Source organism: Channa argus, chromosome 4 (assembly GCF_033026475.1).
Source record: "Channa argus isolate prfri chromosome 4, Channa argus male v1.0, whole genome shotgun sequence".
In the NCBI taxonomy this organism is placed as follows: domain Eukaryota; kingdom Metazoa; phylum Chordata; class Actinopteri; order Anabantiformes; family Channidae; genus Channa; species Channa argus.
Genome location: NC_090200.1, coordinates 6,405,978 through 6,419,097, shown reverse-complemented (window position 1 = coordinate 6,419,097; position 13,120 = coordinate 6,405,978). Strand labels below are relative to the sequence as shown.

Genomic DNA, 13,120 nt, shown 5'->3' with positions numbered 1-13,120 from the left:
AACACAGAGATATGCCACCAAACAGGAAATCTGAGGAGACTGATCCCTTTTCAGGATGGTCTCGGCATCATTTCCAAGCAGAACCAATCCTCTAAGGACATACGAAAATCTGATGTCATCTTCATGATGAAAAGTAATAGTGGGAGAGGCCCTCAGTGTTACAGACACTGTTTACAAGGCCACTGTGAGTTATGATTGGCAGCTGGGCCGATTTCTTTTGGTGGGTCAGCAACCAGACCACACTCTATTCACTTGAGAGTCCATCAATCACAATTTGGCTCAATTAACCAGCAGGAATGACAAGACAAGGGCCCACTGTCTGAATGGAAGGCTGGATGAATGAATGGAAACAAAGAAATATGATGGATACAATGCAGCACAATATGGCAGAAGATAATTTAATACTGTACGTCCAAAGGGGAAGTTAGACTGCAAAGCCAGCAGAGAAAAGCGTACACAGCAGCTGAGTACACGCCAACATAGAGAGTGGTTCATAATGTTTGGGTAACACATTTCGGCTATCATTTATTTTCTGAGAGCTGACTGAATCTTTTGTTTGCTGCTACATTATATTCTAAGTTTTAAACAGGTTTGTCCTGTGGCCTGGGGGAATAAAACACCGGCAAGACAAAACGCACAAGAGGTTTTTAGAGAAGTTTACCACCACACGCACACATTTTAGATTGCTAGCGGTTATAAAACGACGTATTTCACCGCACCCATCGGTGTGTCTGAAAGCCTGTGCCACTTTCCTATTAGTGTCTGCTTTCCAGCACAACTACAATTAGCATTATCCTCTTTCTGATTCACTGTGATGAACCACAGGGACATCAAGCAGCCTCTTTGGGCTCAACCTAACTAATGCCTAATTGACACAAGGCCCACATCTTGAAGGAACAAGTTGAATAATGTTGTCAGTTTGCTGTCAGTAGATGGCTTCCTTTATTATCACTCTACGTCTCAATATTAGCACATTCAGCTGTCTGTTACTCTGTCATCCAGCCACCACTTCCTGTCATTCGTCTGTGTCCATCTTACTACCTTCTAAGTGTAAATTCCCTCTGTCGCTGTGTTGGTACCTCTGCAGTGTTGTTGTGCATCCGGTCCTGTATTGAAAAACTCCAATGATGACTCATAAAGGGGCTTTATTATTTCTTCATGTGCATGAGCAGTGAAGCCTCTTAAAGTCTCCATATATCTACCCAATTTAAAGGAGATCCTGCTTCTCATTTACTTGGAGGAAACTTCTTCTATATTATTTTTACAAAGAACAACATACTGTATACGCACAAAAGGTGAATCAGCTTTTTTCTACAAAATAGGTAATGTTTCTTCTTTCAGGCAGGCAAGCAGGACTGACCATAAAGCCATCCACAAAAAAAAAAAAAAAAGAGCAAAAAGAAATGCTTTTCTTTTTCAGCATATATATAACCAGCACACTACGCATATTTCAGCTAATGTTTTGATTTACAGCTGAGTCAGAGAACAATCAGACGACGGCTTCAAGGAAAAGCTTAAATAAAACATCAATCAGACTTCAGTCAAACTGCTTTTACATGTGAAATGACATGCTACTGCCACCATCAGTTTAAGCACCAACATACAGTACCACTATTATCTTAAGTTTTGCACAAACTAGTGGTGTCAAAAATAAACCAACTCATACATGACCTGCGAAACAATCACTTCTCCAAAGTATATGTTACAATATGACATTTTAAATGCTATACTGTAACTGGAATTAATTGCAAATTAAATGTTATAAATTGTAATGATCCTGGAACATCGGAGGCAATATGGAAACACAAATACTGCCACATTACATGAGCCATCCGGCTGATTTTTTTTTTTTTTTTTTTACTTTGTAGTATTTTTTAAAATAAATACACTGTTACAAATTGCTGTAATGTCTACAGTGAAGCTTTACAACTTCTTGATCTGTCATTTAACAAAGTTTAACAGTGTATTGCAATGCATCATCGGTAAAGTTTTTTTTTATTTCAGTTGTTAAAGTTTAAAAAGTTAAACCGTTAAACGGTTCAGTGTCACACTGTCGCTGATGATATTTACCATGGCAGTGACTCTGCAGCTCTTGACCTGTGTCCACACTGCACGTTAAAATGCAGCTTGATGATCTGTCACACATTTAAAACTGGTATTTTTTTGCAGTTGTTCACACAAATACTCAATACTTGCAATACTTGTATTACAAGGGCATGGCAGAACTTCTGGAAGTAGTTTCACAGAAACACAGGTCAATCTGAACAATTAGGTGAATTAACTTGCAAAAAGACTTCTGAAATAGTTTTAACATTTGTATAAGGTTTGCACAAAAATATATCTGTGTGTGGGATGTTCATTATACTAAGGAGACCGCTTTTAAAGAAGTCATTTGGTTTCACCAGTTAGAGAATTCACCAAAATCTCTACATCAACAACAACAGCAGCAGCAAAGTAGGTCGACAGCTGGAAAAAAAAATTTAAAAAAAATTTAAACGTTGACAACAATATATATTTAATAATGCGTACTAAAAATGATATGTTGGTGCACTTGTTTGATGCTTCTGTTGTCCCTCGGAGCTGGGGCTAGTTGAGAAATCTCCAGCCAGAGTTTAGGTTGATAAAACTACATTGCTATTGGTTAGGAACTCATACTCAAAACTCAAATGATCCCTTTAACTGTTAAGAACCCCACATTTCCATTGTATTAAGTCAGTGTATTGCAGAGCTACTTCCTGCTTCAGCCCAATTTTCATTTTGCAAGCGCAAATCATTAGTTTGCCTTTGCTCACATGTAGAATAGCTGTCATCACTTTTGTCAGTAACTTTCTTTTTATGTGATTTTTGGATATTTCATTGCAAGTGCGTCAGCATAGGAAGTGGGAAAAAGTGCATAAGAGGAATCTCTTTCCTTTTTCAGGCAAAGGGTCTTGAATGGCTTCTAGCAGAAGCCATATACTGTACAAAGGATAATGACTCTTTCATCACAGGTTGTCAAAGCTATTGACTTTAAATAAAAGTTGTTGTTTTTTTATTGCAGTTATGATTCCTGTTTTATTTAACAGGTGAAGAGACACTAATCCAATGTTGAGCTTCGATTACTTTTGCACAAAGGTTTTATTTAACACACTTCTGAATATATATTGTAAAAGCTGCTAACGTAAAAAAAGCAAACAATTTTACAACATCATATTGTTTTGTGACCTACTAACAGCTATTTACTTTATTTGCCAGGTAATTTCTGTGATTTTAACTGATTACAAGATAAAGATGGATTGTTGTTTTTCTGTTGGAAAACTATACGTTGCTGTCATTTTAAAAACAATAACACCCACACATTTACAGTTTTATTTTTTCATTTTTATTATTTTACGTTAACTAAGCGCACATTTTACAAGACTTTGTCGGCAACTTTTCTGCCACGTAATTACTCTAAATTCTACAGGCAATTTGTTACAGTGTAAAGAAATGTTGAGCGGGAGGAAAAATCCATTAGCTAAATGGTAATTGCATATAGCTATTACTGCAACATCTCAAATAACCTAATCAACTAACATTTCACATCAGAACATACAGCAGCTCCATGTTTTTCCATAACATCTGCCAAGGTTTTCTCCATTTTTACGCCAGTTCACACGCCAATGCTGTCAGTGATAATCGAACTCTCCTAAAATACTGACAGTTTAGTCAAGCGCAAGTTTGTACACATCACTTTATTTAACACATCTGATATTACTATTGCCCCTCTCACCCCTCCAATCCTAATGCATACATCTATAAACGGTCACTAAAAATCTGATAAAATGGAAATCTGGGATTGTGGTTTTAAGCTACTGTATAGAAAGGTCTATCCTGCCAACTGAACCAAGTGAGAAGAAGACGGATAGGACAAGCAGACAGCCTGCTACTATTTAATAATGTTAATGTTCGTATTATGTCACAGAAAACTTCCTCTGCCATTTATATTTCACAAATGCTTCACATCAGCCCACTGTGAAGAAACCCCAAGGCCTTAGTGAAGTTATTAATATGGCCTAAGTGGGTCACTCGACATGCGCAGCCCAAACTAGAGTGGTTCTGAAGCTCTTCTGCCATGTCTCTGTCCCCCAGTTCTTCACTTAATCATGCCTGTCAGTGCCCAAACCCAAAAATAAAACCCCAGATCAAAAGTCCTGTGTCCCATCAGAGGATGTGTTGCGAAGGAGCAGACCGAAGGGTATTAACGTGTCTGTATGTGAATGCAGTAAGCAACTGGAGAGGGAGAGGAGGACCACACAACTACTTCCCCCATCCATCTGTCAGTCAGCCAGTGTGCCCACTGATTCTGTTGTCACCCTGGCATCCTGGCTCTGTCTATTAGCCTGCTAGTTAGACTGGCATTTAGACTGGCAGGACACAAATAAGCAGGAGCCAAAGGGTCTCCTGCTTGGCTAGAAACAAACTGATGCAAAACAGTAGACAAACCCACAGGAGCACACGGCAACATGCAGCAACTGCCTCCTCCAATCACGTCACTCTGGCCTAATTTGATTCCATCTCGACAGGATTCAATTACATTTTATTAATTTTGGCACAGCGCGACTCCATAGAGTTTGATTCAATCTCTGGCAATACAATTTAACTAGATGCAATCAGATTCACTTGAATTGAATGAATTTTTAAACATAATCTCTTCCTTCCACTGTGTAAATCTTCTGGTTGCTCACTCTGGTCCTCCCACTTTCCCCTTTCTGGGATTCAGAATATATAACGTAATGAGCACCACCAAAATCTTTCTACAAAAGGACCCTGACTGCTTAGCGTATCTGTATTTTCTTGGCTTCTGGTTTGGAGAGACTCCCCGAGGAGAACATTAGTTCACTTCCACGATAATAATGGGTAATTTGAGTGAAAATAGATCGAGGTTGGCAGAGGCCATTATTGAACATGCTGCTGTTTGTGCTCCATGAATCACAAATCACTAAATGTCTTTCAAAATATGCCAAATGTTCACCTACTGAAGCTTGTTGCTGGAGCATCATCTCACCTGTCAGTATCCGTGCTAAAGCCTGGGGTAATTAAAAAGCTAAAAATGTGCCAAAACAGTAAATTTCGCTTAGTATGCACATTTGCTCCACAGATTTTATAAGCTGAAAAAACCTTAGTACTGTAGTTGTGTCTGTATTTGTTTTCATGTCTTTTACGCATGTCTGTGTCTGTGTGTTTTACCAGCATCTGAATGTGGTCGTTTTTTGTCTCTTTGCGGTCACTTTTTTTTTTATTTTTGCATCTAGTAGCCTGATCTATAATCCATGCGTGTTTATTTGTAGGTGATATGGTTATTTATAAGGAGTGCAAATACATCTTCTGGAACTGCTGAACCCAGGCATTTAGTTTTAGTGACACAGCCTACTCTTTAAAAATGTAATAGTTCTTCAGTCTCTGACTTTGGAAATAGACTGGAACATATGCAGGTAGGAGTTTGAAAAATATGGGGTTGTCATATCTAAAATGACTGCTCATTTCCTTTCAGTCTTATTTCTGCCATTTCTTTCTCGGCAAGCTGACAACAACCCCTGCAGCACAGATGCTTGCCAGTGCTTTTTTCATGTATCCAGGTGTTTAGAATATTACATTCTCCTCCTGTCTTATATGCTGTGTAAAATTTCAATGCTAAGGCCTAAACTCGGTGGATTGAGTGTTAAAGGGCACACATGAGAAATCAAAAGCTTGCAGGCAAATAAACAGCATATCCATAACACTGAGATTGCCCTTTGTACAATTCTGAGGCCTGCTGACTCTAGTCGTTCCTTAAATTGATTTCTCATATGCAGCTGCCTCGAAGGGGCGATTCCATTTTCATATACACACTGGCTCTGTATATGTGTGCTCTCTGCCCTAGTCTATTAATCAAGTAACACAATCAATTTTACCTTGCAGGACCAAGACACAGGCCATTTCTTTTGTTAACAGCTTTGCATGTCTTTAATAAGAGTTTGTGACCGGCGCTGCACTGTTCAGAGTATTGTTCCAGTATAAAGTTATAAACATGATAGGAAATGTAGGAAAGCAAAACTTTTGAGTAGATTTTGAAAAACACAAAACACAAAAAAAACTTTCTTCCAACACTAGTTGTGTGAATTTCTGGAAAAAAAAAAAAAAGTACAATCCTCATAAATATTTAAAGGACATAAGGTATAGTCGTATTACAGTACTTAGTACAGCATGCATCTGTGGGTAAGTGAGAGTGTCCATGCATTTATGCTCACTGACATGAGCATGTGCCAGCACTACCGGATATTGTGTAAGCAAACCTCAGAAACATGCTTAAGGCCGTGCTCAGGGTGCCTTGAGAGACACTTAAGCGCTGGGGCATAAATCTTTTAAACCCTGAGCCACTGACATTTCCGCCCAGAGATACAGAAAATATCTTAATTATGCCACTTAACATCACATCAGCGAGTCCTGGGTGAGCCCAGGCAAGCATATAATTCATTGTACTAAGCATCAGTAAAAGCCAAATACATAAACCTTCAAGGAGGCACACTCAAATGCAGGCTAGACGGTGAGCTGGGACTTCAAAAGCAAATGTTTTCCTTCAGGAGCCAAAGGCGGTAGAACTGAGGATATCTGCAGTTAGCGTGGTGGCAGCTTGGGCACCTAGCGGATTCCTGTCAGAAAACCAAGTTGCCGTCATGAATTGGCGAAAGCAAGTAAAAGCGCTTTCTAGCTCTGGTCCTTTCATTGATGGGTTAGTGTCGGCTCCAAGGCCCTACAGTGATAAAAGACACTGAGCAACGAGCATCCCTCAGTCTCGAGCACAAACCTTCAACTCAGAGCTACCTTTATTATTCACATTACAGCGGGTTCCCTGCATTATCTAATAGGTCAATTTGTGTGGACTTTGCCATCATGAAAAGCATGATGAGAATAGAAATTGGATGGTAGGCTGATGTAACACAACTGCAACAAAGGGAAACTAAAAAAAAAAAAAAAAAAAAGCTATGTATTGTCCAGTTTGTGAACAGTAGCCTAAGTCTCATTGTTTTACTTTATAGGGATTAAATATAATAATGAGTGAAAACACAAATTCAGTGTACATGTGAACTGCCAATAAACTACAGAGCTAATAAAACTTTTGGCATAATCAAAGTCTGTGTCTCTGTGACCAGAAGCATCTTACTCCAGTGTTCTATGTATCTTTATATTAGGAATCAGCTGTTGTTTTCATACCACAATCCACCAAAAAAAACAACACACATTACGTGACTTCATAATCCTAATTATATGCCACTTTTCTTGGAAGTGCTAAAATTATACAGTGATCAGCCACAGAAACACAAAACAATAAAACTGTGGTTTTAATGTTGGGTCAGCATGGGGAAAATCTATGTAAACATACAGCACCACAGCTTGCTGTGTAAGGGGCTGCACGCCAGTCAGAGTGTCCATGCTGACCCCTGTCCTCCACAACATTAACACCACCTGGTGGTCTTTATGACGCGGCTAATTGGCCTACATTAGTTCTGTCCAGAGTGGCTTGATAAAAACAACTCATTGTCCCTTTACACGTCCTCAAACGTGCATTATGTCTAGCACATGTAAAACAAAGACACGTCTCTATGATTCTCCATTTGTTTCTTGGGGAACTTTTGAAACCTCATCAAGGCCCCTTTGAGACCCCGTGCCCTGAAGGACTTTAGCAAAGCAGTGTGAGTGAATGAGATGTAACATGCTTTAACGACTAGTGGCTTATGAGTTCATTCTTGGCACCACTTTGCAGCGCTCTACCCCCACCTGCCGTTGTGTGCCAGGAAGCCAGTGTGGCCGCGCTGCAAAAAACTGTCCGTGTACCAACAGTATCGTTTTACTTTACAGTCTGGGGAGCGTTAGTTCACTTTTAACTAGTGGAAGACATTCGCAGCAGGAAAAACATAACCCGTTTAATGACCGATGCAAATTAACTTGTTGCAACACGTTGTTAACCCGTCTGCTGTGCGTGCTTGTACACGGATGCTGTAAGAAGAAAAATCCTTTTCGCTTAAGGAAACGAATCGTGAGTGAATTCGCAGCTCCAGGAGTTGGGCATTTTTGCCAGTGCACGCGGAGCTCAGCCCGCGGTGACGCGCTCCACTGGCCAGGATACAATTAAGAAACCAAAGTCAAAAAAAAAAAAAAAAAGGACCAAGGGCGACTGAGTAAACACTTTCAATCGGTGCGTTTTAGAGGCAGTGACTCGGGTAACATCTTCTTTTTCCATCCGCGCACACGGACGGACGCACGCACGCAAAGACAATCAACGTGCCTCCGTGGGAGATCAGGTGCGCCACGCACACCAAATCCAATTAACGGAGAACTGTCCCTGCGCTGTCACAAACGCAGCTCATATTCCCAAACTTTCCAAAGCATTTCAGACTCTGTAACCGCACCGTGGGCCTGATATTAATATGCACAGCCTGCGCAGACCCTGTAGAAAGAGGTTATCTCCAATAAGCTATACAGCAAGAGAGAGTGGACTATGGGGCGAAAACAAGATGGGCAGCGATGTTCACAAATATGATTCGGATGATGGAATTTCAATGATTGGCTCCGTGTATGAGGCCACTTTAAGTTGTGAGACAACATTGATTTTTGCGATTAAACCAGGTAGGAAAGGGCTCTGCTGCTAATAAGATCCACACAACCAGACGCAGCACGGTGAAGGCTGCTCCTAAAGATGAAAAAGAAAAAGAAAAAAAGAAAAAAACTCCAGAGCAATGATATGTGAAGAAGGTAACAGTTTGTGTCCGGGGAGTACAGAGTGAATGTCTCAACAGCCCACCCACCCAAAAACAGAACCCCCATCATAATCCCCCTTTTTAGTAAGAAAGCGTTCTGGTCCCCTGCAAGACGTGCCTCAACTACAAAACATCGTCCAGTTAAACAATCCACCCCTCTCTCTCTCTCTCTCTCAGTTCGGCGCTTCCTCTATGTCTCTCTCCCTCATCTCCCTCTCCAGCAGCCCTCTGTGCCTGCTGCAGATCACGATGGCCAATACACTCAACTTGTCCACAAAGTCATTAAGCTCGAGGGTTTCACACACTCCCGCACGCATCCCTACCTTGACTGCCGCAGACGAGAACCCCAAAGAGATGGACGAGTTTGAGCATCATTTTCGGGCTGCCGGACGCTGCTTTCAGCTGCTGTAAAAAACGGCAAGGGCGACACACACTCTCGGGTCCGTTCATCCGCTGTCTTGAGCTCCGCTGGCGAGTGATCTGCTCCAGCTCCTTCCTTCCCTTCCTTCCTATACGCGCGCTCCCGCTCCCTGCTCGTTCACCGCGCCTGCTCTGCGCTGAGGACCCCCCCCCCCACCACCACCACCACCACCACCACCAGCATCACTTCTCTCCAGCCTCACTGCTGAAAGCTGTTGGTGGAAAACAGAAGAGGCAGGAAAATCAAGGAAACATGTTTTGAAGTTAAAGCAGGTAGATCTTAAGCAAAAGAAAGCCTATTTAGTCACACGGACTAGAAATTCTAGTTGCCTCTTATCAGGAGTGTGGCTCTCCATAATATTTGTGGATCCCTTCCCACTGTGCACTCTGTACCTCCCATAATCCCTCAAACAGCAGAGTGTATTTCCGTGTGAAGTCCAGGCAAGCATGCAAAGTAAGAACATGCTGCCCTCTGTGAATAATGCAGGTGCCCCCAGGGCCAACTTTTCCCTCAACTCAATTAGCACAAAAGACCTATCGCCAACATTTTTTGTATTGTATCATAAATGCCTTATGAGTCAAGCCGGATTCACTAAATGCTCTGAACAGCACAAACTAGTCTTAAATCACTTATTTAGGCAAAATAAGTTTCACCTGTTCAAGATTCAACGCCACAAAATTAATGTAAGTGACCCGCAGAGAACACAATTTGAATACCTGTTATGGTCGATCAAAGCTACGACACCTGACTAAATCAAAAATAATGTATTGAAACAAGGCATATTAGAAGTGGTAGTGCTTATAACAATCGCAGAAAGAGGCCTCTCTCTTGAAAGAAAATGAAGCCATGGATTCAAGCTGATGTAACACATTAAATCAAATCTATTGAGCTCTCAGATGAGAATGATGCAGGTTGAAAATTGGGGGAGATGCTGTTGCCGAGCTAAAAAAAAACAAAAAAAATAAAAGTCAGATCATTTGTGCACATTTAGTCGAAATCATTCATTAATGTCTGAGAGGAAATGTGCTGTTTGATTACTGGTAGGGCTGCAATCCCTAGCACCCTCTGAGGTTTTCAGTTCTGGACAACAACTCATTTTCTGGTCTGTGACTCGACCCATATTGCTGTGCTCCTAACGGACACATGTCAAAAGGGCTCCATGGCTTTAATTCCCCAAAGTCGCCTGACAGACTGATGCAATGAAGGTAACTGTGACAGATAAGGAAAAGTCCTGACCTGCCTAACAGCTGTCTAGAGGTGAATTGTTGGCTCTCAAGAGTTTGTTACGGTACAATTTGTGTCAAACTTTCTAAGTGGAAACTGGGAAGCTGTGAAAATGGAGATCAACAACTGTTCCCAGTCAGGCCTGGCTGGGGAGCATCTGCCTAGCAATGCTCCACTTACAGATCAAATTTAAGTGAACAGAAATACAGGTGACTTAATATCTAATTAGAATTGTAATTACTAACAGTTCATTGGACCTGTTGAAGTCAGACTAGTTTTTTCCCCTCCTTTTTTCTTATACAGCTGCATTAAGAATTCTTTAATATTCTTCTAGCTTCTCTCTTGCTCTCAGGTGTGATCGTTACAAAAGAAAGAGAATAGTGCTTCAGAACAAGTTCAAATTCCCAATGTTCCCTCTGAAGACTAGCTTCCACATGGCATTAGGGCAAATTTATACTTTTAATTGTTTTTTTGTTTTTTTTTCATTAAGAGTTCTGTGAGTCATCGAAACAGCAAAGTTCAAGGTTTTTTTTTTTCTATCTGGTAATGTAAAACGTCTACCTGCCCTTTAACTAGACAATTAACGTGCAAAAAAACCTTGTAATGCAGTATAATCCAAACTCTGGGTGAAATACTCCTGACATTAACTACTCGGCATTTATAAAATGAGATTGTTTGAAAAGGAAGAGAACGTTTGCTTGCAATAGGAAGGTCATGGGCGCAAATGGGAGATCTAAGTGTGTTGTATATCTTCTCTGGATTGATGTAGGTTTCCTTCTGATTTTATACTGTACAAAGATGTGCAGGTGAGGCCAACTGAAAAGCCAACATTAGAATATAAGCATCTCTTTTAAGTTTTTGTGTGTCTTTGACATAGAAAATGTGTACCTGAGATCAGATCAGTGATGGGCCGAGTGTTATCAGCAAAAAAACTCCGATCTGCATCATTACAGTATTTCCAACAGGCCCATTTTCCACACGCTTTAAATAAATAATCTATGAACTGTTGTCAGGGTATGTCCAAATGTGTTTGCAAGGCACAGTCCATTTCACAGCAAATATGTCAGTGGCATGGAACCGCCACTGCACTGTTGCCAGCTATTGCGTAATACAGTTTCCTTTGTGCTGAGGGGAGAAGACTAAGTGTTTTGCACCAAGTGGAAGAACTTGTGGCCTGTCTTGAAGTCAGACTGTCAGTGATCGCTCCGTCATCACCACTGTCACCCGAGCGAACTCAGTTGCCGTAGCAACAAGTTAAAGTGGCCTTTATGCTGGAGTCCCATGCACAAATAATGCATTGTTTAATTCTTTGTGTAGTTTAGACAACTTAAATTGTCAACCCCTCAAAGAGGAATGGACACACACTGCGATTTGAATCAAACGCATTTGTAGTGCAGCAGTTGCATTTCGGATCCTGTATGTTGGTCGGCCTCTATCTGGACAATGGCAATTGTTTGAAGTGTGACAAAATTGTTTATAATGTTTAAAGTCAGCAAAGTTTTTGCTAAGTATCAAAAGCTTTCATTATACTTAGTTCTGAACAAATGTTAGTTATCCTGCTTAATCACCAACGTTTGTATGTTCACATCTACCTGAGTATTTCTTCATTGCATTTTAATGTTAACACTGTGCTTATTTTTTGTGTCAGCAGCTTTAGCAAACTGTTACTTTGTCGTTAAGATTTTACACACAACCTCTAAACGTTTAGGTAAATTTGACATTTTGATCAAAATTAACCCAGCCAACAGCAAATAAGGGTATTTAACATTAGCACCACCATGTCATGATGGCTAACACACATCTTGTGAGGTTTGCAGTTGCTTTACCTGTGCATGCTACAATGATTAGAATGGGTTATCTGCATATCTTTTGTTTGGCAAAAACACTATTATTCAAATTGGCGGAAGATGGAAATAGATGTAGAGGAAGAAAAAGGATCTAATTTACCGGCCAGCAAACTGCGAGTACAGTCATACTTGCAAAAGAAAGACGGGGCCCTCCTCTACTGACCTGCTATGGCAGCAGCGCTGACTTACTGTGGCAACACTTTTCCGAATCACCAAAGAAAGTGAAAACACAGGATCCTACTCACCAACAGAAAGGCTCCCAACAAAACCCACAAAATCAACATTACATTCTCAATGTGGTAGTTTTGCATTGACAAGTGTATTTTGAATTTAAAATACTCCATTGTAAGTACATTAGTGAAATAACTTGTGTTGCTGGTGTCAATCCTAAGAAATCCTCAACAAAGAGTCACTGATTTCTTCACCCGGTATGAGAAAATGGCTTGGACGCACAATAAAGTCAAAATATTTTAGATTTATTCTCATCTTTAAACATGTCCCTACAGAAAAGTATGAATTTATATAAAATGCAATCTCATAGTGAGGATTGAGGTTGTGGATGTCGTCTGTCAAAACATCAGTTGATAAAGTACTAGGCATTATGATGTTGCATGGAAAGAGAGCTAGACGCTTTTTTTTTTAAACAAACAATTATGCACATCATTGTCTCAAATGTCTCTCTCAAGTGCAAAGAAAACATTATGTATTTGGTGAAATTGAAGCAGCAAAAAACAAGGGGGAAAAAAAAAATGCTTGCCTCAGCTACGCCTCAAACAAAAAACACTTTATATTCAATCCAAGAAAAGCAGGGTTATTATGATTAATGTGGTGCATGAATGTTTTTAAGCAAATGACACAAAGCAGAGCCACTG

At 40.4% G+C, this 13,120-nt stretch overlaps 1 protein-coding gene across 2 annotated transcripts in view; it reads right to left on the bottom strand.

Annotated features, from left to right (window-relative positions):
- LOC137126042 (neural cell adhesion molecule 2-like) overlaps positions 1-9,300 on the bottom strand; it is a 237,595-nt gene extending 228,295 nt beyond the window's left edge. For both annotated transcript variants that reach the window (XM_067502442.1, XM_067502443.1), the window contains exon 1: positions 9,080-9,300. In XM_067502442.1, coding sequence (XP_067358543.1) covers positions 9,080-9,206 — 127 coding nt within the window. In that variant the 5' untranslated portion in view covers positions 9,207-9,300. The remainder of the gene's footprint in view (positions 1-9,079) is intronic.
- Between the last annotated feature and the right edge of the window lie 3,820 nt (positions 9,301-13,120).